The sequence below is a fragment of the Phymastichus coffea genome, unplaced genomic scaffold (genome assembly GCF_024137745.1).
Source record: "Phymastichus coffea isolate CEN01 unplaced genomic scaffold, Cenicafe_Pcof_1.1 PCOF00003, whole genome shotgun sequence".
Lineage (NCBI taxonomy): Eukaryota > Metazoa > Arthropoda > Insecta > Hymenoptera > Eulophidae > Phymastichus > Phymastichus coffea.
Genome location: NW_026706814.1, coordinates 12,406,684 through 12,434,524, shown reverse-complemented (window position 1 = coordinate 12,434,524; position 27,841 = coordinate 12,406,684). Strand labels below are relative to the sequence as shown.

The following is a 27,841-nucleotide window of genomic DNA, read 5'->3' as shown; positions in this document are numbered from 1 at the left end:
AAGTACACCCTTTTATGCGTAATAAAAAAAATTCATTTCGATAACTCCAATGGTTGCGGAGGTATAAATTTTTAAAAATTTTTCGTCAAAAATTTTCAATTGTTTATAACTTTTAATATAATTATTATAATTATCTATACTTAAATACACTACCATATAGGCAATATGTAGACCATGTTTCAAGAAAATCCGAAACCTACCCCTGAAAAGCTGATCGTCATAGCTGGAATGTGCCGTATACATACATACAACACACACACAAATTTATGCCAACCCTACACATTTTTAATTTAACGCGCGCTTTTTGTGTTTTGTTTTGGATTTATAACCTTATAGCAGCGCAATACCCATTGAAGTTTTAATTCAAATAAAAATATTTATTTATAAAAATAATGACAGCGACTGTAGCAAAAACTGGGCCTAACTTACCATGGTATAACCATTATTTTAATATTTTAATTGTACCAGTTTAAATATTGTATATTTTTTAAATATTTTTATAAATTTAGGGTTGAAAAGTATCGGCCAAATAAACTAGATGATTTAATTTCTCATGAAGAAATCATTAAAACAAGTAAGAAGTTATAACAAATAATACCATTTCATTAAAATACCATTAAGTGTAATTGTGATAATAAACTCTACTTTCAGTAAACAAATTTATTGATGAAAATCAATTACCTCATTTACTACTTTATGGACCACCAGGTACTGGAAAAACTAGTACAATCCTTGCATGTGCTAAAAAACTTTATACTCCACAACAATTTAATTCAATGGTAGAATATATGACTATATATTACGTCATTATACAGAATAATATAAAATTATTGAAATTCTAATGGTGTTATAGGTTTTAGAATTGAATGCATCAGACGATAGAGGTATAGGAATAGTAAGAGGTCAAATATTAAGTTTTGCAAGTACTGGAACTATGTACAGATCAGGATTCAAATTGATCATATTAGATGAAGCTGATGCAATGACTAATGATGCTCAAAATGCTTTAAGAAGAAGTTTGTATATTTATTGTAAGAAATATATTTATAAAATCTTTATATTAAAACAATTTTTTTAGTTATAGAAAAGTATACTGATAATGTTAGATTTTGTATCATTTGCAATTATTTGAGTAAAATCATTCCTGCATTACAATCTCGTTGCACGAAATTCAGATTTGGACCTCTTGCTGAAAAACAAATCATGCCTCGTTTGGAACATGTTATTAAAGAGGAAAAGTATAAAAACAATTTATTTTAGTCAGACAAAATTTAAAGAATAGTATTTGATAACATTTTGCAATTATTTGGGCAGAGTTGATGTAACAAAAGATGGTAAAGAGGCCTTAATAACATTGAGTGGTGGTGATATGAGAAGAGTGTTGAATGTTTTACAAAGTACATGGCTAGCTTTTGAAAAAGTCAATGAGAAAAATGTCTACTTGTGTGTTGGCCATCCCCTTCCTAACGATATAAAAAATATTATTAACTGGCTATTGAATGAAAATTATGAAACTGCATATAACAGTATCCTTTAAAAATTTCACCATTTTTTAAAACTTTTGAAGTAAAACATTTTTAACTTAATTAATAAATAGAAATTCAAGATTTAAAAACGAAAAAAGGACTTGCACTCCAAGATATTTTAACAGAAATCCAAGTACTCGTAAATAAAAGTAAGTTCAGACAGAGGATACCGGTATTAATTCATAATCTCTGGTTCAGACATCAATATTTATTTATAAGTAAACGTTAATCTAAGTACAAATTTATATTTTTTTGCAGTTGAGTTCCCTGATGATGTTTTGATTGACTTAATAATTAGGATGGCTGAAATAGAGAAAAGGGTTATTAGTGGTTGCAATGAAGCTGTGCAGCTTAATTCTTTGGTTGCTGCCTTTCAAAAACCACGAGAAATAGAAATCCCATAAATTATGTGGACGGACTAGATTAAAATTATTGTTATAAGTTTGTAAAAAAAATATTTTAATATAAAAAATCAAATATGTACATTTGTATTACATTATTTTTACATTTTTCCAAACAATATTTAATCTTAAAAAACTTAAAAATAATGCAAAGTTGTTTACATTCTTGTTATACTAATTTTTCAGTTGTAATGGAATGTCTTAAAACTGTATTATCCCATGAACATGTTATTAAGTCACTTTTATGCCATGCTAGACCTCTTACAAAATCTTTATGTGCAGTATTTTCAAAAATAGAACTGTAATTATTAGATGAGTCAAAGACTTTAATTTCTGTAGAATCGCAACAACCAGCCAGTTGATTTGAACTATTAGGGTTGAATAACAATTTGTGTATGCCTCTTGGGAATTGAATAAATTCATAAACTGCAACACCAATATTTCGAATGTCAAAAATTGCAATACTTCCATCTATTCCTCCAATAGCAACAGTATTCTCATCATCAAACTTCCATGAAGCAGCTGTGAGCCCACAACAAGAATTTTTCCATAAACCTTAAAAAAAATAATAGTTGAATTGAAATCTTAATAAAGTAGCATCTTAATAAAAATTGTCAATATTAGCTGCATAAATAACATAATCAATATTTTCTAATATGAAGTTAAGTAAATCAATCGCATATACCTATAGCAGGTTTTGTTTTCCTTATATCCCAAATCAAAGCTTCATGGTCCATTGATGTAGATAAGAATACTGAGTTGCTATTCACTTGAGTCTGAACACAAGTAATTATATCTGTTTGAGCTTGATTGAAGAAAGTTGTTGCTAGAATTTCTGTTGTATCCCAAATTTTTATACTACAAGAAAGATATGCTTCAGTAAAAATGATTATATAAAATGAACTTACATTTTTTTACCAAGCATCCATTCCTCCTGTGACAATATGAACATTGTCTTTGAATGTTGAAACTGAGGTCAAGCTGTCGTCATGTTGACAAGAAAATCCCATGCATTGCAATTCTTGAAGTTGAGTTTCAGGTTTTGTGATTAATTCAAAAACTGATAAAAGACCACTCTCTTCTCCAACAATAAATTTATCATATTTGTCTAAATATGCAGCAACACATACTCCACTCTCTGTTTTACGAGCTGCTGTGTATTTATTGCGATCAAAATTAGTGAGACCATTATAGAACCAAACTGATCCATTCCAATATCGATCAACCATGTTACTTGCTCCAAGTACCAAGCTATCATCTAAACATATATAATAAAATAACTAACATGAAAATATTAGGAAAAGTAGTATTATTAAGTGTAAGTAATATTATATTAGTTTTAAAAGCTCAAAATACCAATAAAATTATGTTAAATTCCATGCTATTTATAATTTATTTATCATTCACGAATAAAGAAGAAAAGAATGGTATGCAAAAGCTGATATCATACATTATAACCTAAATTGTTACCTTTATGAACAATAATGACTTGCAATTGCTTATCGTGAATGGGCGGTTGATCCGCTGGAGACAAATTTCTATATGCATCTGCATTTAAATTTGGATCAATTTGTTCTTTCTGTTCATCCATTTTAATGAACTGATGACAGCGTTTCAATTTTTTTTATCATAAAAGTAGAGAAGCCGGGCTGTAATAAAGTTGCAAGTTTTACAATGTGATGGTGTCACGTGTTGACTTGATGCAGTATTCAAAGGTTATTTCATCACGTGGCGGTGCCACTTTTAACTGCCAATTAAAATCTAGGAAATCTAGGAAATTGATTGAATATAGAAGTTTTTAACTTCATGAACGTAAAATATATAGTACTTTTATATTAAACGTTAATGTAATCTTAGATATTGTATTGCATGCGTTTGGGGATATTATTTTAAAATTTATTACATTTCGCTATATATCATAAATTTGCATCGTTGATAAATACTATCTTTATAAAACAGATGTTTTAGCAGAAAGCTAGTGTGATTTTCTAATCTAATTTAATTTTTCTTGGATCCCAGGATACGTATATCAGGACTACCGCATGAAATCCTATGCGGGATTTATAAAGAATTAATTTCTGGCAAATTTTATGAGCTTTACTTGTTTAATTTATATATATGATAAAAGCGGGAGTATACGAGCGAGGCTATATATATATAGATAATTTCCACGGTGACGGATGACGCATGCGTGTTGAACATCAGTGGTGCTCGCGCACAACGCAAGTCGACGACGACGATCTTGTTCTTCGCGCTTGCGTATACTTGTGTGCATACACACACAAGTAATGGAGCACATATAAGCATATAAGCATATATACGATCCAACTTGCCTAAAGCAGCGAAAATCGTAAAATTTAGCCCAACGGAAAACGAGTCTGTACACGAAAAAGACAAGACAGACCACCACGGGCAGTCGAGTACACAACTAAGAAAGAGCATAGGTGGCGCACGCTCCTCACTACTCGCGACTGTACCTACGCAAACGGCAACGGTTAACGAAAAGGCGAGCAGTCAGCAGTGCTACTTAGTGTTGTATCTTGGGATAATTTTCTGCTTTTTGTAAGTTAATGAGCATTTATACACTGCCTGTAACTTGGAATCACGCAAATCAGATTAAGAATAATTTGTTGAAAGAAATTGCAGCGTGCGCGCCTATTTCCTAGACACAAATATCTGCCTTTGTACGTACGTACATACAATTCATCTATATATACAACATATATATCTGTCAGGCAGGAGCCACCTGAAGTGCTCGCTCGCGTTCGAGCTTTGTGAGTGATCGACAGAACGGAGGAAGCGCGAGCGAAAGAGAGAGAGAGAGAGAAAGCTACGGCGAAGACGACGACGCAAGGTTGCTCTCTCGTCGTCCGCGACTAGTGTCTGTGTGTGCGTCGGAGACGGCGAGTGTCTTTTGCAAGGCACGTCACGCTTGTTTGCTGCAACAGTGATTCGGCACCGCTAAGAGGCTTCCACAAAGAGCATCTCCTATCAAAGGCAGCATGTCGAACAAACCAGAGCAGATCCTCATCATCGAGCCTCAAAATGAGCTGCGATTCCGGGGTAAGTTTACACTTTGATAACATTATGCAAACTCAAAGCTGAGAACCCGCAGCCACTGCTGATGATCATTTACTGGTTTGACTGGCTGTCGCGATTTGTGTAAGGTCGGCGAATGACTGGGCGTTTTCGCCGGATTATGCATGCCGTTCCTGCAATTTGCTAGCTTACGAGTGATCGGTTCCTAGTTTTTCTAAAGCGCGCTTTTCTTGGATTAAAGTTTTGCTGCAGCTCGACTAGTGTATATGTATATGCGTGGCGCGCCACGACATGGCGATTATTATCGTACACGCGTGCAAGTGGCCTGGAATCAGTCAGTTTTTAAAAACAGATTTTTCAGCATCTATGATTTCTGTCATCCCGTTACTTTCAATTGCTGGCCCACCGTTCTTTGTATAATATGGTGCATTTGCAGAGCGCCACTTTCCGACCTCCTTGACCTGCAAACAAAAAGCCTTCCTCTCATTTTTCGTACTTTTTCAATGTTTTTCTTCTAGTCATTTTACAATGTAACGCAACACCTGCATTTCTGGCAATCCCTTCTTGAAATTTTTTTCGTTTTGATCTATCTATCTTTTCACAGTAGCAGAGATGAAACACTTTTTTAAAATATTGATTTATGTCCACTTGAGTTTCAGCAAAAAACTTATTTTTAAACTCAATGATGAAGCACTCAAATTGGGAATAAAACTTTAGTCTTGCATAATAGATTTTATTTATTTATTTAATATTTATTATTAGCTTTTATACAAAAGAGTTATGTTAAATTTGGGTAACACTACAGTTAAAACTTTATTAAAATTATTATCATACAGAAGCTATAATAGCTTTTTCTATAAAATTGTTTTTATATTGATCATAACTTCATTTCTATAATTAATTTTGATAATTGTTTTATATTGTCAAATTGTAGTCTCTAAGATACCTTTAGTTATTCCACAAAATATAGAGTGTTGAAAAAATACTAATTAAATATTATAACATTTTTAAATACTACAGTGTCAACTTTTCTGTGAATGCCTTTATGAGAATGGTATTTATCACTTCTCTTTACAGGTCCTTTCACAGGAGCTCCAATTGCTTCGTACATGAAACTTACAAATCCCACAAGTAATCAAAAAGTATATTTTAAGATAAAGACTACTGCTCCAAAGAAATACTGTGTGAGACCAAATTCTGGTCTCATAAAACCAAAAGAAATTTGTGAAATAGCAGGTAATATAATTTGAAATCAACTATAAGCCAAGTATGACTTGAACTATGACTAAACTTGCTTAACTCTGATTTTGTAGTTTGTTTACAACCATATGACTTCGATCCAAATGAAAAAAGCAAACACAAGTTTATGGTACAGACTTTAGTTGCTCCAAATGATGATCCAGATGAAGATTCAACAGAAATTGTGAGTATAAAGTTTAAAATATAATTGAGTAAATTTATTTAATAGTGTTTTTTATTTGAAAAATACTTTGTAAAATTATTAGAAGCTTTTGTGTTTTGAAATACCAAATATATGTACCTACACAAGTTATTTGGGCAATTATCCAATACATTTCTAAAATTACTTTCACGTTTCCCTAGTTACTCAAGTGTAATAGAGCTATCAGCAAATAATAATCCAATTTAGTCCTATGGATTAATTTTGTGCATAGTTTCCAGTGCATAGTTTTTCATGCATATTCATTTTGCTATAAAATATTAAATTCCAGTCTTAAATTTTCAGTGGAAGGATGTGAATCCTGAGCAGTTAATGGATACAAAACTTAAATGTGTTTTTGAAAATCCTGTTAGCAGTACTACTACAACTAAAGCTAAAGCAACTACTACAACGAGCAAATCAGATTCTAATTCCATTGATGGTAAAACTAAGGCTGCTGGAGATCTCAAATCATCACCAAAGGTAAAGTGGAAGTACAATAAATAACAATAATTTTTATTCACTTATAATTATGATGTATTCTTTTTGTTAAGCTCAATGATGAAACTGATAAAATATTACTGAAAGCAGCACAAGAAGTTAGTCAACTCAGGGTAGAAGAAAGTACTCTGAGGCAGGAAAATCTTCAGTTGAAGGTAATTTCATGCGTGATTTGTATCTTTGTTTATATATAAGTAAGAACTGACATCAATATAATTTTTCCAGGAGGAAATAATGAAATTGAAGAATGCAGCACTAAATAAAGATGTGAGCTTGGCTTTAATGTCTAATTTAAATTCATCTCAAAGTAACCAGCTGCCCATGTCCACTACCCATATAATTATTGCTGTCGCCATGGTTGTAGTCGGTTATTTTTTGGGAAAACTGATCTGAAGAGCCTTAGCCTTATTGTAATCAACCACCTCTGGCACGCCATTCCCTTTTCCTCTCCCTACTTTTCTTAGTCTATCCTTCCTGCCACTTGGCTGATGCCATGACAGTTACTGTGAACTGCGAAGAGAGAAAGCAAGAACGTTTTATCAAGTCAACTAGAGTCACTCAAATGTTCATAATAAATAATTACTATCAACTTATACTGTAGTGTAATCTACATAAAGTAATTAGGATCGTTTGCTAGGCGAATGTGCTTAATGCAATAAAAACAAGTGAGAGTAAAGTCCTTTTCTAAGAATTTCAAAATATAATACCGTTGTAATCACTTTTTAAGTTAAGTTTAATTTGTTTCTTTTCTTTCTTTCTTTCTTTCTTTTTTTTTATATTATAAAGCCGTAAAATATTGATTGGCTTTGAATTGAAAATATATTTTTTCATGTCTTTGTGAAAGGAAAAGAACGAAAGAATGAAACATACAAGTCTCAAGATGGCATTCTTGATTTAATAAAAAATTATCAAAATGCTTTTAGTTTGTATGTTATTTTATTTGTATTAATTTGTTTTATTTGTTTTAGTAATGTGTATTTGGCAGTAAAGTTTGTTCTTAGAAAAGGATTTTATTTATTATTGTGTCGCGCGCGTTTTGTCAGTGTCTGATACATAAAAACAAGTTCAATCAAGTACTAAAAAACATCACCGTATCATCATATTACTAGGCTAACAGAAATACCGCTGTTTCCAAATATTTGAATCGTGACTCTTGGAAGAGATGTTGATTCGTCTTACCGCATTATGTAACATAAATTAAGAATCGTACTACGAGAAAATAAGGTATAAATAGTATGTTTGACGGTAAATTATAGTTAGAGAATCGGTTAATCGGCTCATTATTACTACAGTGAACCTCGGGCGACTTTTGAGAATAGATTTTGAGCCGCACCCCGTCCAACAACATCGCTGACACGTTCTCTTCGCTCAGATTTTGTTTCTCTTTTTTACACATAGAGCAAAATATTAAAACTGTCATTTCTTTCTACACTATACATTATAACTGGAATTCAGAGAAGTAATTCATTTTGTTAATAAAATAGTAACAAAACTAAACCAAGAAAAAGCAAAAGTGTAGTTTTTTATCTGAAAATAGAGACCTAACAAAAGTTGTACTCGTGATTTAATAAGAGTCTATTAAAACTTGTGATGAAAATTGCGAATGTAAAATATGAAAAAATGCATTTTTTGAAAATATATACGGATTGGCACATAAAACGCATGGCGGACTTGCAAAAGATTTTGAAATTACAACACGTATAGCGCTTTTACCATATTCGCAGGGGCTTGTACTGCCTGTTGTGTTGACCATTTCAGCTGAATGTGAAGATAAAGGCATAGCACACTGACTAACGTATTCGATAGAGGCGCAAGGTAGCCTAAAAATAATTATTTATTTTTAACAACATATAATACAAGATTGTTCGTTATTAATTTATTTATTTATCAAAACAGTCATACTGCTTTCACTCTTCGAGTGTGTTACAGTTTTTAAATGGAACTAGACCTAGAAGATGTGGATGGATAGCGTGAAAAAAAATCCTAAGCTGGCGGCGTAGGAAAGAGAGTTATATAAATAGGAGCATGTGGGGTGGGAAAGAGAACGGTTTTAATTAAAATGTAGTTGCGAAAAGTCTATGATCTGTAATCAACTATCTCCAACTGTTTCACAAGAAAACGGTGCACTATGTTCCAATGAGGTTGACGTATTGACTCTAGCAATGAATGCTTTTCAATGTACATTTTAATTTATTTATTATTGTTTGTCTTATAAAAAGAGCAAGGTTAAGAGTAACAAGTTAAGATAACGAAGAACAAAAATCAATAATATCGACAAAAATGTCTTGAGCGACGATTTTAGCGAGCTTTGTATATGTATCGATACTAATTATCTTTGTCTGTTTTGAAATTGATTTTATACATCTATTCATCAAATAAGATAACCAGAATAATCATTAAAAAAAGGGAAATTATCGAGTGGTTATTTTGATAATGAACAATAAACATTGATGGATGCAGTAAGAGCACTAGAAACGTAATTTTTTACGTAAAACTCAGCATATAGCTTCAAAACATGAAATTTAGCGATTGGTATGAAAAACTGTAAAAAATCAACAAGTAGCAATGAAAGTTTTTATTCACGTATAAATTGGTCAACTGTCAAGATAAAAGTCATTTTATAATTGGGATAAGAGCTTTATGTATTGTTAATGATATAATTGTAAAGTATTATTGACTATATTTAAATAATTATTGGTTTGAAATTTACTTTCAAGTTTTGTTGACATTTGAACCAAACTCGAGTTTTTCGTTTCACCATAACATTAACTTTTTGATTTATGTCAAGGCAAAGTTTATTCTGATTGTCATGATAATAAATAAATTAAACAATATTAATTTACATTTTTTGATATTTCTATCAATTATGAAAAGTACGATAGGTTTTATCTTTTTTTCACTTATTTTTTTTATTTAAGTTGTAGCTGACAATTATTTCATGTATATGGGCAATCTTGTATTATATATTTTTGATGTTCAGTTAATGAGTTTGAGTTTTACTGAATTTTAGATTTTTCATAATTTTTCTCGGTTCACTTACTAAATTTAATTAATTTATTGTAAAAATGTAGAAAGTAGTAATAGATTGAACAAATACTTAATTTTAACAGGTAAGTCATTATGATTATGCTCTCTCACTCTAGTTGTCTAGACCTTCCTAAAATGGTGAACGAAAAAATGTTTGAAATTTGTTAATAGACAAGATTTAATAGCTGAGCGTAAAAAAAAATAAAAGATAAAATATTAAAATAATATTAAAATAATTTAATATCTTAAAATCTATGCAACTATGCAATCTGAATATCGTACGTTTTCGATTGATTTGATTATCAATGCGGGATCAAGTTATCGCGTCAGTCAGCAGCAAAATGTGAAATTAACAAGAAGAGAAGACGAAGGGAAATACGGCTGTGGCTGTATGAATATATTTAAGACGAGTAAAGGGGCAAAACATAAGGAAACGAGAAGCGCTGTTGAAAGGATCTTTGTCCGATGTGCTTTTGCAACGAGGCAAGAACTGTCGTTGACCTATACAACAGCCGTTGATAAGTTGACTGACAAGAATAGGGGGCACATCTATCCCAAAGGTGGTTAGCAAAAAAAAAAGCACGACTAAGCGAATAAATAAAAGAGCGTGAGTTGTGTAAGCCAGGGTTCATGCACAGATGTAATAAGTGAAGCAGCGCTAGTAGTGGAGGGTCACGCTAGCTTTTTCTCGTTCTTTGGCCTGCCGGGAGAGAACACAATGTCGTTATTCCAGGTCAACGCTGTATTCTTTATAATCTCGCAGCTCGACAACGGCCAGAAAAAGGAGAAAAGCAACTTGCTAGCAATAGCCAAATATGGCGAGAGCTCCGATTGTACGTTCGTGTAATTTCGGTGTTACTTAGTCGCGCAGTAGCGCACTATTGAGCGATCGGCGTTCACGACTTGGCGCTACTTGGCGCTACTTGGCGCCTTCGTATCTTTGATCTGGAGCGGTCGATTTGCTGGCGGCACCAGCAGCAGCTGCCTGCAAGCTGCTTATTCGTAACACTTATAGCTCATTGTTTCGCTGCAACTGCAGCAGCTCACTCGCCGTTGGCGACAAGCTACGCACAAAAATGAGCAGTATTAGCCCGCTCCATTATCGTTGAGCTTGGGATAGACGCCAGGAATGTAGGCTATTTGAAATGACTCGAGCACCAAGTAGTGGTGTAGCGAGAGTCAGGTGAGTGAAAATGGCCAAGCGCAGTAGATCAAGGCTAGTTATGGTCAGACGCCAAATGCGCGAAGCGTCCAAATGGAAAAGCAGCTGCTCCGATGTCGCGAGCTCGACCGACCGTTAGCGTTCAGGCGAGACGGTGAGAAAGGAGCGCGAGGAGAAATACTAAGGGACAGAGGAGAGGCGCGAGAGCAGGCTGCTACGCGTAGCAGGCGAGAGGCGAGAGCGTACAGTAGAGCAGCTACGCCGCCGGTGGCGGCGGGGCTGGCTATTGATTTCAAGGGCTTCCTTTCGCCAGCCATTGCTCCCCTCCCCGCGCGCCTCGCCACTCGCAGCCCCTACTCCAGCGTCAGCTAAAATTTGCCTCCGGGTCACCCTCGGCAGTCCTCTCCCCTCCCGCACTCAACCCGTCCACCTTCCTACCTTCCTTCCTTCCTTCCTTCCTTCCTTCCTTCCTTCCTTCCTTTCTCCGTCGCTTGCCCGCTCGTGCTTACCTTCCCTCTCCTTAGCCTACTTTTCCCAATTTTTGCCTGCTGCGCTTACGCCACACGACCGCGTCCTCGGCACACCGCCAATTATGCCCTAATCGACACCAAGTTTGCTGCCGTAGCTCACCCTCCGCTGCAGCACCTGCGACGCGCGTTGGCGCCGCCACGCGTTCCTCCACCCGTTCTCTTCTGCTGACTTGTCTTCTGTAATCCTGCAATGGGCGCATGTCGCACTACCACTCGGTCGGCTACGACGCTTTGAAGCTTCTCTATCCCACAGAAATTCCAAGACCAAAGTCAAGCTATACGCGGACCTCGTAGCGCTAGCCCAAGCGGACCTGGCAAATCTGACGAGTCTTTTTGCTTGTATCTTTGCTGGCTGCCTGCCTCTTACATTATACTTGATGAGCAGAGGCTTTTGCCCATGCCTTGCTATTTTTAGTCGTTGCATTTGCGTCCAGCTCGATCAAACAATGCTGATCGTATTGAGACTTGAACGCTGTTAGAAGGATGTCTTCAGTGACGAGAGAGGTTTATTAGGGTATATACTTTCAAAGCCGACTCGTGTTGCAATTCTCGCGCGGAAAGATCGACGTTAGAGAGTTGGTTTCGAGCCCCTTGTCAAATCAGTGCAGCTTAGTCTAGCGACTCCTCTCGAGCTTGGTAAACTTTCGAGTTGGTCACCGCGATCGCTTCGCTACTTTCCGATGCGCATACAATTTTATTCTTGGATTGCACGCGACGACTCCGCGCGACCTCGAGTAATCGATTAATTAACTAATCGGCGTCAATGCTTAGGATGGCAAATTGACACGAGACGAGGCAGGCGGACGCTCGTGGATTACGAAAGGATGTATCATGGAGGTGGCGTAGAAAGGTGTCGACACAGGTCGATCGGCCCGACAGACAGTTTGCACAGGTAGATAGGAGTCGGTCGTCGCTGCGGCCAGAAACATTGTCGAAATTCGGGACAGCGGTGTGTCGGGCAAATTCCAAACAGGCAGACAGGTAGGCAGGTAGGCAAGCAGGCAGTGTAGGTCTCTCGATGGCAGCGGCCGAGGGGCGGCGTCTCGGGGTAGTAGCAGAGCGAGTGCGCAGGCGTCGGCAACACCGAGCGAGACGGAGAGAGCCGAGAGACCACCGCCTTCGCCGAGGGAGCGAAAGCCAGCAGCAGCAGCAGCAGCGAGCTTTCAGCCACGGTCACGTCCACGACGACGACGACGACGACGACGACAACGACGACGACGACGACAATTGCGCCGAGACTCGGTCATCGCGAGCTTACTAGGTCGTCGTAGCCGACGCACTGCCTCCTCGATATAGCCTCGTCGATAGCCGTTACGAGCCGTCGTTCTTCGAGGAAGCCTGCGATCGCTCGTCCGCGGTTGCTTTGCCATTTCGCGTCGTCGTTGGTCGCGTCAGTTTCGCGAGTGTGGTTGCACAGTGCCTACGTGCAGAAACGAGCCTAGTGAGCGGGGATCAAGAGAGAGCTCACGGGGATGCCTGCTGTCAGTGCCGCCGCCGGGGAGCGGAGTCGCCGCAGCCGCAGCCATCGGCGATGAGCAGCCGCACTACCTCGCCCACTCTCCGCTCTGGTGAGTTTCTGCTCCATCCGCGTGTGGCGGCTCCACGTCTTCTGCCTCTCCGTCGCTCTAGTTATAGCCCAGAGTGTGCAGTCTAGACGAACTCCGCTGTTCGTTCGCACACTCGTAGGCGCGCGCATGCACACGGACAGTCGCCCCAAGCTACTCTGCCCATACGTACACTGTCTCTCTGTAATCCTCCCCCCTCGTTTTCTCTCTGTCCCTCTCTCTCTCTCCCGCACGTTTAAAAATAATGAAAATTACAGTCAAGCATGGACTAGATAATTGTCATTGTTCGCTTTTCCAACGTCGCTGGCGTAGAAAAAGCTTGCAAGCTGCTAGCCTTCGCCACATCTCTGGCACTGAAAATCGAACGGACGGTGATTCGGTCGCAAGACAACAGCCTTCTAATGTATCTATTGACCGTGCACTTGGCTACGACAATTGATCGGCTAAGCACTGAATAAAACACCTTCGACTCTGTCGTCGTCTGGTTCTATAGACCGCAGCAGCGACGACTATAATGCTGCAGTCGAGAACGAAATAATTATTGTCTCGAGGGCGAAATTCAGCTCTATTTTTTTCTTTTTCTTTTGTCATTTTCTTTCAAAGTCCTCTTGGTGAAACTAATTGCCTTCGGGGTGCTCGGTCGCGCGATCTCTCGTTGTCAGTGGTCGATGTTGCTTTGTTGGAGGATACAACAGAGAGCGAGCGAGCGAGCGAGAGAGAGAGAGAGAGAGAAAGAGAGAGAGAGCAGGGAGGAGCTCATTAGGTTGGCGACTAAACAAATCATTAATGGCAGACTAGTCGCCGTAAAATTTTGGTAGGCTTTGACGAAGCAGTGCGATGTCGACTGCAGCTGACTAGGAGATAGGGGTGCGACTAGTCGAAAGATAGGAGCGAGACGGATCGCGAAGCTGAGTGTCCGAAATAGGTCAGGAAGATGAGGTGCAGCAGCAGCAATCGGGACTGAGCACGGGCACGCGAGAGTGGATTTTTGCGCCAGAACGCCAGAAGTCGAGCCGAGCGAGGTGGGCGTAGTGTGAGTATGTGCGCGCTCTCTCGGGCGACTGACGTCACTGCGGTCGTTCAACGGTCCGAAAATGCCGGGAGAGGGGGCGCAGGTAGCCGAGAATGAGACGGAAACGATGGGGACGAGCCCTCGGCTCCTTCGCAGTCTCACTTGGCTATCCGACACTGCATCAGCACATCCCAAATCTTTAGGTCACGCGCGCGCGCACGCACACACACGTAAACACGCGTGCGCGCGCGCGTACGCACACAGCTGTGGCGCGAGCATCAGCCTCCCTCTCTGGTTATCGAAATTTATACGAGCTCTTCTTACGCTCCGAAGCCTACTAAAGTTTGTTGCCTCCCGCGCGGTGCCTCCTTGTTTTCCCCTTCGAAATGGCTGTACGCCGTCACCGCGAGACAAATTTTGCCGCCGGCATTGTTTTGCATTAAGGCTTAATCCTTCAACGTTTGCGTACACTGCAGCACGCAGAACTGTGGAATCTGGCGTAACACAGCGTCAAAACTCCGATCGATTGTTCGATGACGTCTGTTACTCGGTAGATAATCATTTATTTTCCGATAGCATTACGCTAATGACAAATAGGCGGACAAAAGCTCGCGAGCGCTTTCGTAAACTGGCTTTCCACGCCTTGTAATCGTATCGGCAGCCCTCGTCCTTTCGCGAGCTTACAAAGAGAGAGAGAGAGAGAGAGAGAGAGAGAGAGAGAGGATGAGAGCGACAAAGTCACAGAGGGAAGCGAGGCTACGAAAAACAGTCTAGTTTGGCATCTCGCTTTTGTGTGGAGTCTGTGCGACGAGCCGTACGACATCGGAGACACAGAGAAGTGGCACTTTCGTGCGGTTGACGTGTACCTTAGCGGGCGTTTTATTTTGTTGTTTTCTTTATCGTCATCGTAACTGCAGTGCTCACGCACACGCATACAGGCGCGCCGGCAATAACAGATTTCAATTTTCATTTTATTGCTTGCTCGCTCACTCGTTTCGCTATGACACACTCTGTATAGCTTTCAATATTTTTTTCCTTGGAATGCCGAGTTCAAGCCCTTGTCTGTGGCACGTCTGCCACAGAGCTTCGGAAAAAGATCGTATACGTTTCACACTTTTTTCTATCGAATCCCTGCGTATCTGTCTTCATGTTCTTTATCACAGATTGTAAGTTTTTGGTGTCCTTGAAAGCTTCGTAGCTTGATAAAACGACCGCGACATAAAAAATAATGGCTAAAACTAAACGAGTGCTGCGGAAATTGCAATTTCGAAAAAAATAGTTTGCAGTTAGCGTTCGAAAGTGAATATCGAATGAAAAGGAGAGGAGGAGACTGGAGAGGCACACGGGGAGAGCATTCAAAAAAAATAAACGAAATGTCACCTGGAGAGTCGTAAACGCTGGCAACCGGCGCTGGCTGCTAATTAAGCCTCGGCACAGTATCGTTACCGCTCGCAACATCGACAACAGCGCTTTTCGCTGGCGCTGCACGTATTTGGGTATGTGCACAGACACAAGCTACAGCCAGCTACCGTTTACGTTCCGAGTCCGTGCTCACACGCGTGCGCCCAATCAACTCGATCGAGCGTCTTGTCCTTCCTCCCCGTGTATTTACTTTCCGCGCGAGCCTTCTGCTCGCCAAACTTTTCTTCTTTTTTTTTTCCTCGTTTTGGCTCTTTTTTCCGTTCAACTTCACATCGCGTATGCGCGCGCGTGTGCGCGCGTTCATCGTTAGTGCTATTCTTGGAGAGGCAGCCTTTTTCAATTTTAAATTTTATTTGCGATGGAATCCGGCCGTCCGCGCACGTCGTTTGGAACTTTGTATCGCGCACGCGAATCGCCCTGGAATTTTGGATGACGCGTGTTGCTTTAACAGCCAGCCGCGACTTCACGACCTGCCAGATTCTCTTCGTTATTGTCTCGTCAGTTTCGAAGCTATAATTTTGCACGAAATAGGAAAAATGAAAGTACAAAACGATTGGCTATTTTTGAGAAAAAGCATCGAGCGATAGAAAATCTCGGCAACAAATTGCACGCGAATATGTATAAAGCGTCGTCGTAAAAGTCGCGCGAAGAAGATGCGGAAATAGCGTCAAGTTAGAGGCAGCCAAAGTAGATAAGAAGTTAAATAAAAGAGGCGAAACAGCGCGCGAGGTGAAAATCAGCTATTCAATTTGGTCTTAGAGAATAAGTATATGCGCGCAAAGAGAGACTGGGCAAGTCTCCGAGGGAAAGTTTCATCGGGATCGCGATGGGCAAAGGCCGGGACAATACGGCTAAAAGTGTAGTAACGGCACTCGCGCGACCACTGCACACAGGAAGGAAGGAAGGAAGGAAGGAAGGAAGTCGAGATGGATTTGATTTTCGAGGGGCCATACACGTATCTACGCGCAGAGCCGCAGCGGCATAAATAAAATATTTATGCACGCGACGAGTTGGCTGGTATACGTCGCCTTGGCGTTCTGCTCGCGCGTGTGCGCGCATCGGTCCGCGCACGGGCGCCTGTATTTTCCCATTTTTCCTTCTCAATTTCCCATTCGTTTCCATTTTGCCATCGCGCGCCACCGCGGAATATACATTCCTAAAGTTCCTCGTACGCGCGATCGCACTGCTATCTTCTCTGCGAGCCCGCGCTCGCGCTTCCGATTTCTTTTTCCTTTTCCTTTGCGCGCGCGCTCCCATGCCGATTTTCATTTTCTACCCTCGCTTTATTTCGTCTATACCAACCGCCGGCACACGTACATTTTTCACCGCTGCGCGTCGGCTTACTTTTTAAATTATTCGTTGCGCCAATCAAGTTTTCACGGCAGTTCGAACAATTTTTCTTCTCTTTATTTGCGCATACGATTGTATCGAACAAAGACCGGAATATGTCGACATGGATTTGCCTAGGCAAGATTTGTTCAGGGTTATTGCCAGAAAGTGCAAATAATTACTGATTTCTTTGTCGACTGCATCGAGTCTCGTGGTTGCGAGTGCTTCCGAGGGATAAGTTGACAGACGTTCGTTGCGACCGACGAGAGCAAATCCGCAGTACGATCCACTTTGACTTTGGGCCGTTCTCGACAATGCGTGCATAGGCGCGTCATCGGGCTTTGCTCTCTGCGGTGCATTACTTTAATTAGTAGCGCACCGACTCGAGACTCGACGATCCGCACTCGTCAAGCCTGTCTAACCGGGCTACGCACCCTCGCTGTTCTTCTCTTCAGTCCCACAATCGCTCTAGTTTAATTGAACGCGAGGCTACGTAGAAGCACTGTGACATTAGCGTATAACGCGATATTGTTCCGCGTGGGAATAACAATGAGATAGAGAGCGGGAGGCGCGCGACAACGACGACAGCAGCGAGGGCGAAAGCTCGCGAAGAGAAAGGCAGCTCGCGACGCGATAAATTAGAGCGAGTCGCAGAGAAAGCAAACAATGGCTGCGAGATTTTCGAAGAGACGCGGCGGGCACGAAAGAGCATTATCTTATCCCCGCATCCCATCAACTCTGACGCGCATTTTCGCAGCGCCAGCAGCGACAACAATTGAAATAGACACCACTGCCGCGCGTCGCCGCGCCGAGCTTTTTACCAAAGCTCGTGCACTCCCGCCTCGCTTGATACGCCTCGCTCGTTGCGCCCAATGCAAAATTGTTATACTCCAGCCAGCGCAGCTGCTGGCTGTATACAGCGTGGCGAGCGCGAGCACACTCTTGCCTGCGCTCGGTCCATTCAGAACAGCGCCTATAGCATCGAAGCTCCGCCCAGCGCAGCTCGCTACGATTCTTGCTGGCCATCGTCGCAGCCAGCCAATTCTGATCAGCCGACGATTAGCGGGTGGCCAACTTTGCTCGAGTAGGCTCGTGATCGGAGCACCGATTTTTCACATTGTTTCTTCAATCTTCAGAAACGCCGTCGAAGCCCACCTACGAATAAGAGCATAAACGATCACGGATGGATTGAAAAATATACTGGGGACCGAGAGAGCTTGCACTTGGAATGCATTGGAATGCACGAGTGTGCTTCTTTCACTCCTCGTTTACAATAAAGAACTGAAATAAGCCGTGTGCCACTATCTACGCTTTCAGCCAGTTCATTCGGCGATGCGTTAGCCTTCATTGTGTAGCCATCATTGTTCGATCGAGCGCAACTGGCTGTTCATCGATAATTATTGGGTCGTGTAACCTCCCCCTTTCGATCGAACTAACGCCATCGTGATGAATTCGCGGACTGTTGCGAATAAGCAATCAAAAAAAAAAAACTAATACATGCCAACGAACGATCGTACAACTATATTGACGTAGTGGCTCGTCTGCTAAATGTGCAAGCTCGCAAACATGAATGATCGATCGTCGGTTAAACTGTTTTCCCTCTCGCTCGGCCTCGCCGCTCTGCTTTCCCAGTCAATGACTGCGAGCATCAAGTCGTCGGCCAGCCATTTGACAATTGCAACGCTCGAAATTGCTTTATGTAACGCGTATTTTTTATTATCAGTTTGACGTCACTTTCTTAGCACTTGATTCGAAATTACGATTTCTTTTGTTGTTTGGGTAAGAAATGTTGCCACTCTTCATAGCTCATGTCAAAATTGATTCAGCTGCTTAAAAATTGGTTCGATTTGGAAGCATTGAAATGTTTTCAATGGACCGCAGTGAGTGGTGTAAAGAAAAAAAAAGAAAGAAAAAGAAAAAAGAAAAACAAAAGGAAACGAATGAAAGGATCGGTACCGAGGGTTTGTTTGGACGAGAAAAGCTTGGAGGATGAATTTTGGCGGAAAAACGAGCTTGTCCGTGGCTAGATAATGCGAGATGATTGCAGAGCGTGGGCGAGGAGGAAGATGATGCGCTTTAGGGGCAACTGTTGCACAAAGAAAGCCGAGCGATAGAGATACACGGGGAAGGCAAAAGTGTGCTTATGTTAATATTGCCGGGGCAAAAGCAGCCACTACCGTTGGCGCGGGGCTCAGGTGTCGGCGGCGATCAATATATGCATTCTTTCCTCGCGCGCGCGCCTCGTCAAAGATGATAAATTGCCGAGCGCTTTTTTTTCCGCGCTTTTTTCCGATACCGCAAGGACTCTTACCCATCAAAGCCGGCCCTTCTATTTTGTTCGTTGCTTCCGCCCTGTTCACGCGATTGAGCCATCCAGCTGGCTATGCCAAGGCGCTTGTGGACAAGAGAGCTTTTGTCGAGAGCTTTCGAGTGCTCATATCTGCAGCTTGCAACTTCATCTTTCGTTAGTCACTTCGGACACGTCAACTGAATTAATTATCGGCGATGAATTAATTCAGTGCACGCATCGTCACGCTGGCAGAGTTGCCGCTGTACAAAGTCCAAGCGATGCCTTTTGGCTGCTTTGGAGCGCGAGCGCGGCTATTATAGACGAGGCTAACGAGCGTTCGTACGCGCGTTCGGCATTTCTATGATTGTCGTTGCTTTGCGCAGGTAAGCAGCTTAAAGATGGCAGTTCGAATCCAAGCCTCGAAAGCCGGGAAAAATCGTCGTCACCTTGGCAAATCGCCGGATATATACGTAGCTTCTTTTGATCTTTTCTCGCACAGAGAGAACTTGATCAGCGCGAGCTTCGAATCTCCAGCGACGCGCACTTTTTCCGCACTTTTGGAACCGACGAGCGATCAGTCGAGTGCGATTGATCAAGAGCTTGCCATTACGGAACAAGATCTGAAGGTACCAGGGAGACACACGCAAATGCCCGTGAGACTTCCTTGCGAGCAGTCCGATTCTGCGAGGGAATCGATACATTGACGCGCGCGCGCGCGCAGATGATCCTTGATGCGAGGTGAGCGATGTTGATCAAACAGGCGTCACCTTCGCCTGGAGCACAATGAAAACAGTGGCGCAGCCGCTCCATCGTTTCTTTCTTCGCCGAAATCGAATCCACTCACGCGGCCAATTGAGTTGCAGTCCAAATGAATTGCGGCGCGGGTTGCACGGGTTATTGAGTTGAAAGTTGGAACAAAGGGCCTGGGGACTAAACAATGTCACGGGAATCAATTGCCGGGAGTAATGTGTGTTTGCGCGCGTCGAGCGAACTGTGCTGGGCGTGCTCGAGCTCACTCGTATGAAAAGCCGACTCCTGCTGAAGTTACGTAGTTACACGACGAGCACAGGTACATCGTACGAGACAGAATCAAAGTTTTGATTACAATAGGGTAGATGTCGAGTAGCCTGGCCGTTACACCGATATCCTTTCTACCCGTAAAGCCGTCGATCAAATTTACAACTCGTCGCGAAGCTCCTTCCAAGTCGATTAGCGCGTTTCCTCGACTCGTCGACGACTCGTCGCAATATCGGCACGGCCAAGCCGATATCAATCTATCGCGTTGATCTCGCGAGCAGGCCGACGCTGCGAGTTGACGAGTCAAGTGCGACGTGTAGGGCGGAGAAGGAGGCATGAGCGGCTCCTAGAACCCGCGCAAGCCTTTTGAGCTGGCGGATTAGGGCCGCGCGTTTCACGCTCGAGATGCCGTGCGGGGTTTTTTTTCCAGTCGAGTTCGTCGCCCTCGACTCGCCGCAAGCCGCGCGGCCGCAGATAAGAAAACTACTTATGTACACGAGCACGCGACCGGGCTACCTACTTGCGCTCGTGTTCATTTCTGACGAAGACCTCGCCAGCCTTAAAAGCCTGCGTTATACCCAATTTACTTCGCCTCGAGTGCGCCCACCTTATAAGCTCGTCCAGCCGTCCTTAATGAATAAATTGTTGACCGCTTCTCATTCACGTTTGCTGAACCAATGCCAAATTCACGTTAGCTTCCAAATCCTCGTTTCCAACTCCGTTACTTCTAACGATCTTACGATGCCTCGATCAAAGATCGCCGAAGCTTCACGACGTATGTTCCGGAATGAATAAAGGAAGCTTCGGGACCAAGACGTCAGTGGATAAGCGGTAAACTATCGGTGGGAATTAGAAAAAATGGACTAGACGCCGCGAAAAAAAGGTTTTTCATTTAAAGTTACTTTGTCGAAAATAAATCAAAGAAGATAATTGTCTCCTGAGCGAAAACTGGCAGTGTTAAAAACCCACATGACAGTGATATAAATGAAGGTAGCGAGAGGTGCTTGGCTTGGAAAGAAGCTAATGCAGGCACTTACTATTCCGACAAGTGTGGCCCTTAAACACATACACGCGCGCACACACAGAGTCAAGCGTATAGCGAATCGCAAGTAAGGCCTGTTCCGTGGCACAAAGTAAGCGTGCTAGAAAATTCAGCGCGGTGGCGCGATAATTCGGGCCAAATGCACGGAGTGCAATTTGCCCCAGCTATATGCGGGAATCCTCGCGCGATTACACGGCCTCCTACTTGCAGTAGCCCGTGTCCGAATCAGCCAGTTATTCATCGCTGCCCTCGACATTATGTAGCAGGCAGCGCACTATGAATGCAGCTCCTCCCAGTACTCCTAAAATTTATAAGAGCCCTTTGCGAAATTCGCTCTGCGGCAGAGCCAGCAAAGAGGAGCGCACTTGTGATTTGCACCGGTCGTCCGAGCGCGCGGCCGCCTCCTGCCAAGTCCGCCAAATTATTAATCGTTCGTGCACCGCCACTGCACAGCTATTCCTTGCTGCTGTTCAAATTTTGACGGGGCCCCCGTTTCTTTTTCATCCCTAAGCCTCGGCTATAGTCGGACGCTCACCCTTTCGAACTTGGAATATTTTCTTCCCAGCGACTAACTTTGCTCGCGAGGAGGGAGAGAGAGAGAGAGAAATCCGACGAAGAGCTCGCTGAATTATTTTGTTGACCGCGGAAGTCTTCATCAACGGCCGAACGCGTTTTACATGGTTCGAGAGCTGAATAGCGAGAGGCCTTCATATTTTTATCAGCGCATAGAATAATCTGATTAGAGAGGAGTGCAGGAAGCTCTTAATGAGGAGAAAAAAGGGGCTAAATGAAAACTTCTCTCTCGTCGCGAGTGCTCTTTCTCGTTAGAGGCCAACTCAACAGAATTAACGCACTAATTGCTCGAACATTTCGTTTCGCGCGAATTTCACTTGTCGTTTGGTCCGTTGTATCTCAGATATTTCATACTGTAAACCGAAGCAACCATTCCAGTTTTGGATGCGCGAGGCCAATCGAAACCACATTCGTGCGAAATCTCGATAATGATGATCGTAGTATATCTCATCAGTGCGAACGTGCAGACGAAAATTCGATAAAATATATGAGCGGCAAGCGATGCTCGAGGAGCGAGCAGCGTATAAGGGCGCACGTGTCATGCGGTATGGCTTCATCCAAGCGCGCGCCGCAGCTAATGCGTTGGCCGCGAGCGACCGAGGAGCATTCCAGTTTGATTATGGCCCTAATGGCAATTGTGTAAGTGCAGCGCTCCGCGGCTCCATTCGTCCTCGGGCATCGGCGCTATACGCGCGCCTACCACCTTTACGCGTACGTTTCTGCGACTCGCCTGAGAAACATCACCTGCCGCGCCTATCTCGAGCGCCGCGCAAATTCGTTTTTGATTGCCCATCGTAAACAGTGCTGCTCTCCGTCATTGTCTTTCGTTGTACGGTATTTCCAGGGATTAGCCGTAGACATTTGCTCTCTGCCAAAATAAACTTTGTTTTCTGTCGAGTCGATCGGTGGTTAGCTTATAACGCAAGTACTTAGAGCAGTAACTGCAATTCGGATTTGATTCGAGAATTTGGTTATCGACGTGACCTCTCGATCGTCGAGTTACATGCGACACTAACACGCGAGTGACTTGTTGATAATTTTTGCTCGCACAACATTGCCTACAATTCTCCAACGCTAAATCTTGTGAGTTCGATAACGCTTATCAATTACCTTAATATCTGAGAATTAAGCACTGGCATGGTTAAACGTGTTATATAAATGGCCTGCTCTGATTTTGGCTCGCTTTACATTTCAATCAGTTCGCACCTCAGCAATTGTATTCGACGAAATATGAATAAATACGCGTAATTGATCATTAACAATGGAAACTGAGGGATCAATAACTGTACTGAAATCCAATTTTCAAACAATCAACGTGCGAACATGAAAAGCATTGTCTTTTATAATTACAAGATTCCATCGCGACGTAGCGAGCCGATGGAAAACTGGTATTGAGCGCAAGAGAGAGAAAGAGAGAGTCAAGGACAATTCGTTTACCGCAGGTAGAGGAAAACCCGATTCAGAAATGAAAATAAAACTGACGTACATTTTTTTTTTCATTTGGTTTCGCTGCAGCACAGCGCGACGTGAATTTGTCGCGCGCTAGATTTTAATATTTGATGCTCGACTAGCCCAACGAAGAAAACAAACTAGTATTTTTTTATGCCAGTTGTAAATGACGATGGAACTCTGAAGACAACGTATGAACGATTGATTTGAGAAGCTGCATAGCGATGCGTTACCCAAGGCGTTAATTAAGAGATCGACGTAAAAATGGCGTTCGGCCGAGAACAGCGTCGTGGAATGTTAAAGAAGTCGTGCATGGCTGTACAATTATTGAGACGTTGGGAAAAAGCGTAGCGGCAGCTCAACAGGTGAGTACGGATTGCAAGTGTATCAATGGCGAACAATGGAGATTTGCAAACATGAAACGAATAAGAGCTTGAAGAAGCTTGACTGGCACTGTGAATAATAAGAGAGACGCGCACACATGGAGAAAACGCGAGAGAGGAGAGAAGACGCGCTGCATCGCACGCATACGTACGTAGAGGTAGAGGGAGAGACGCCGGCGCGGAGGGGAGTCGGGAATGGTAATTCCGTGGCGCGCGCGGCGCGGGGCGATATTAATCCAGTTGTTGGCGCTAGTGATCGCTCGCTCGCGCCGGGCCTTGTCGTGTCGTACACGCACGCTCGCCGCGCTCCGTTCTACCGTTCTATCCGACGACTGTCACGCTATCTATGGACTTTCTCCCGTTGACCAGGCCAGTTCCGATCGCTGCCCGTCGAAACCGCGAATAGTTTCTCGATCATTATACACTTTTCGATCTGCACTCGTCCGTCTCTCAATCTCCGTGCGCGTGTGTCTGTCTATGCACGACTGCCACTCAGTCTATTCTATTCCTTCACTTCTCTGACTGCAAGATCCCCTATATATATCCATTGTGTCAGCTGGTGAGTCTTTCGTTACATTACGTACGGCAGTGCTAACCAACGTAGTTTTAATGCGCCGCAAAAACTTAACATCCACGTTTTTTTCCTACAATCATATCGCATACTCTTTTGTTTATTTTTCTTTTATTTTAACCAATATTGGATGTCGTATTCATCGCTGCATTCTTTGACCGCTTACTTGGAAATGAGCGTAAGAAAAGATAAAATACGATCGACTGAATACCGCGGCGAGGCTGATAATAGTGTGTTTGCGCCTACCAAATTCAACGAATGTCAAAAATTGAAAGAGAAAAATTATTTTCCCTTACGTAAATCCGGCTATTATCTTTTACATGTGTTCATACGATCACGACAGTTATTTCCAAGACGTACACAGGCAAACGCATGAACAATTACTCACATTGAAATTGCCCGTGAGATAATTTTGCGGTGATTAAAGTACTTTGTGAAATGTTATTCTTTACATTCCATTTACGCTAGAAAAAGAAGTAGATTAGCAAGATTGATTATGCGCGACAAAGAAGTTTGGCATTAGTTGTAACCTAACATTTTCTTTGAGTATGTATACTTTCAATGACTGCAGGTGTAAAAGTTTATCGTCTATGCTGCATAATGGCGAATAGCAATATTTCATCCTTAGCAATGTCCCAGCTACACAATTTAACATGCTGACCTTTTTGCGCACACGCTGTAGCTTTATAATTTACCGTACAGATGAGCTACATTTAATCTTGATAATTTATATCAATTATCGAATTGGAAAGCGCTCATCTGCATGTTGAATCGCTTCTAGAAAACACAGATTCAAGCTCATTAGAGAAGCACCATTCACTGCTCATTAGAGATTCGCATCATTATTTCGAAACGAATTTGTTGTTTAGCGCTCGGCATCATGTTTCGTAAGGCTAGATGTACAAAATACATTAGCAGTGAAGGCGCGCGCTGCATATTGACCGGGAAAATCTAGTGTAACGAATGAGATGTGAAGCCCAACAAAATTTGTCCAAAACGTGTGAGCGAACAAAAACAGAAAAATCCATCAGCGGTATTTGGCGAACAAGGCCCAAAACAGAACAAGATACAGTCAGTCACGCGGCTGACTGTACGGCTTGTTGCCATATAGTTATATACTTAAAACGCTTGACTGCAGATCCGAGAGTATATATAGTAATACTTGATGTCTGTTTGCGCGAGCGGTTGTGGCGCGATTATAAGCGAAGCAAGCAAGGTTACTTCGTTTGCAACTACATGTACAAAGTCTGTTGCTGTATACGATTTAACTCGCTATACTTGAATTTTCCTTGATTTTTACCAACTACGAGTGGTCGTATACCAACGGATAAGTTTACCCTCGTTCAGTTCGTACACGTCACCCGTAAAATTACGCCGTTCCATACAAATTCATCTGCTCCTACGCGTAAGCTTTTATTTAATTTCGCGCAAAGTTATTTCTCTTTAGAACTGAGTGTAGAAATTAGTTTTGATTAGTCGTCGCCGCTTCCGCACGTTCAACTTCTCCAATGCAATCGCTTCACATGTTTCCTCCCAAGTTTAATTTCACATTTTATAATTGCTCATTAAAATGTCTTTCTTTGTTCTTTCGTGATAAACTTCACGACACTTTGAAAGCTTTGTACCATTTTCCATCCAAAAGTCAACTTTCAGCTGCCGAGTGTTTAATTGCGCACAGGTTATTGTAGTTTTATTTTGCTATATTCGAATTTGTAAATCATCTGTGGAGTTGTCGTCGAGTGACACAAAGTTTACGCAACTTACGATAATCAATTAAAATTTGCAACGAAGTGCTTTCGACGGGAATACTCCGACGGTGTATACAAAAATAGCCGCAAGCATAGACAGAACTAAATATTTTATCCAATAAATTAGTTGTCGATCAAAATAAGTGTCATGTAAATACATTAGAACTTGCAAACGGAAAAACTCTGAACGATCGATCAAAGCAAGCCTATATGTATCGGGTGGCAGATCAGAATGTACGACCGGTTTCGAAACACGCAGTACGCCTGCTGCCTCATTGAATAATGAGTTAATATAATCCGATCCGAATGATACAAGCGTTAAATCTCCAGGCGCTTTTCGATGGATTATAAATTGACAGAAGAGCAGAAATAGACGGACACACGTTCACATTTTACGAGGATCAAACAATAGTAGGCTTGGAAAAACAAGCAGAGAAGAAAACGAAAACTAAATAAAGTACACTTTGTGCAGACAGACGAGATATGATTTTGCCAAATTAATCCGTGGAGCGCAGAATTAATAAGGCCAGCACTTTGTAGGGAATCTGTGGTGCAATAAAAAATATAGCGCAGAAAGAGAGAGAGAGAGCGGAATCGATCGGCGCAAGCTTCATCGCGGGCCTGCAATGCCGGTGTGCGGCGGACGGCGGTTGAAGGTATCGAGCCTGGGGCTATCAGCTCTCCGTAAAGCGCGAAAGCAATCTGCAACGGCAGCAATTTCGCATGCACAAGTGTCTCTGTTTGCAGGGCTGCGGCCGCACAGAAAACAGACTACACGGCCTCGGGTGCTAGCAGTGAGCTTGGGCGCTGCTAATTGTCCGAGGCAGACCAGCTGCTCGAGTCTTAGCTCGTCTTCATCGTCGCCGTCATCGTCGTCGTCGTCGTCGTCGTCGTCGCCGCGTCGCGTCGCCTTTATCGATTCGCCCCGACGACTCGTGCGATTGTGCGATACTTAATGCACCACTTGCTCACGTTGGCCCCGCCGTGTGTGTGTGCCGCGAGCCGCGCTCCGAATAGCGCTGCAGCACGCGCCAGCCGACTTTTCTACTTTGCGCGACCTTCCAGCACGACCCCTTTCTTCCTACTTGTCGCGCGAGCAACCGAGCCGCGACTGCTTTCTCACGCGCACGCACGCGCTCTTTCAGGGGCAGTGCACTCTATCGGCCAAATCTACGTGCGCACCTTAAATGCAATGCACACCGAAGCTATCCGTTTGTGCAAAAACCAATGTGTGCACATAAGCCACGCCTTTGTCACGTGAAGATCGTTAGCAGATGTCTATATATACTTGTAACCCTGTCGTCTCCAAGCCAGGCTGCGCTTTTTCCAAAATTTGACTTGTAGAAATTAACCGCTGCAACTTGATTCAAGTGGTTTACACTTTTTCACTGTACGCATGACGATTGAAATGTTTAGCCTTTGTCGCATAGCTTGTTTTCAATTCAAAGTTTTCGGTTGACAGTGCGACAAATGAATCGTTCACGGGTACCGCGTTCTTACTATTGTGTAAGCGGACACTGCCTCTTACTTGAAAACAGTTATAGAATACCAAGTTGGTGCGAAAACAACTCTATCGTTTTCAAATTCAAGCAAATACTTTAAATCGCAATTCGTAAGTATAGTCTCCGGTTAGTTACAAAAACACCTTTAATCCTTTGAAATTAATACAGCGGAAGGTTGTTAAAGCCAAAAAGTACGTTTGATTACGCAAACATTTTTACGCATGACTCATGGAAATGAGTTTGTTCGCGAAAGACAATATTTCCGCCAGTTTTTGAAGAAAAATAAGAAATATGAAAGAGAAATTTCTGGTTAC

General features: G+C 42.3%; 4 protein-coding genes across 5 annotated transcripts in view; 3 read left to right on the top strand and 1 right to left on the bottom strand.

The window, feature by feature from the left end:
- Positions 1-303: 303 nt before the first annotated feature.
- On the top strand, positions 304-2,060 carry LOC131664317 (replication factor C subunit 5). Its single transcript, XM_058935303.1, has 8 exons — positions 304-433; positions 510-574; positions 652-779; positions 854-1,016; positions 1,079-1,238; positions 1,315-1,526; positions 1,598-1,675; positions 1,785-2,060. Exons 1-8 carry the CDS (start codon positions 393-395, stop codon positions 1,928-1,930), a joined length of 993 nt encoding a protein of 330 aa, XP_058791286.1. The 5' UTR covers positions 304-392; the 3' UTR covers positions 1,931-2,060.
- LOC131664311 (methylosome protein WDR77-like) lies at positions 1,964-3,764 on the bottom strand. The gene is made up of 4 exons (XM_058935291.1): positions 3,398-3,764; positions 2,846-3,185; positions 2,613-2,785; positions 1,964-2,482 (listed from the first exon to the last, which is right to left on the bottom strand). Exons 1-4 carry the CDS (start codon positions 3,516-3,518, stop codon positions 2,097-2,099), a joined length of 1,020 nt encoding a protein of 339 aa, XP_058791274.1. The 5' UTR covers positions 3,519-3,764; the 3' UTR covers positions 1,964-2,096.
- A 363-nt stretch (positions 3,765-4,127) lies between these two features.
- Positions 4,128-7,471, top strand: LOC131664021 (vesicle-associated membrane protein-associated protein B). Its single transcript, XM_058934851.1, has 7 exons — positions 4,128-4,489; positions 4,663-4,990; positions 6,044-6,202; positions 6,280-6,389; positions 6,711-6,887; positions 6,959-7,060; positions 7,131-7,471. Exons 2-7 carry the CDS (start codon positions 4,930-4,932, stop codon positions 7,296-7,298), a joined length of 777 nt encoding a protein of 258 aa, XP_058790834.1. The 5' UTR covers positions 4,128-4,489; positions 4,663-4,929; the 3' UTR covers positions 7,299-7,471.
- A 5,254-nt stretch (positions 7,472-12,725) lies between these two features.
- The window catches only part of LOC131665486 (glucose transporter type 1), a 52,268-nt gene continuing 37,152 nt past the window's right edge, over positions 12,726-27,841 (top strand). For both annotated transcript variants that reach the window (XM_058937392.1, XM_058937383.1), the window contains exon 1: positions 12,726-13,192. The gene's annotated coding sequence lies outside the window, so the exon portion shown is untranslated. The remainder of the gene's footprint in view (positions 13,193-27,841) is intronic.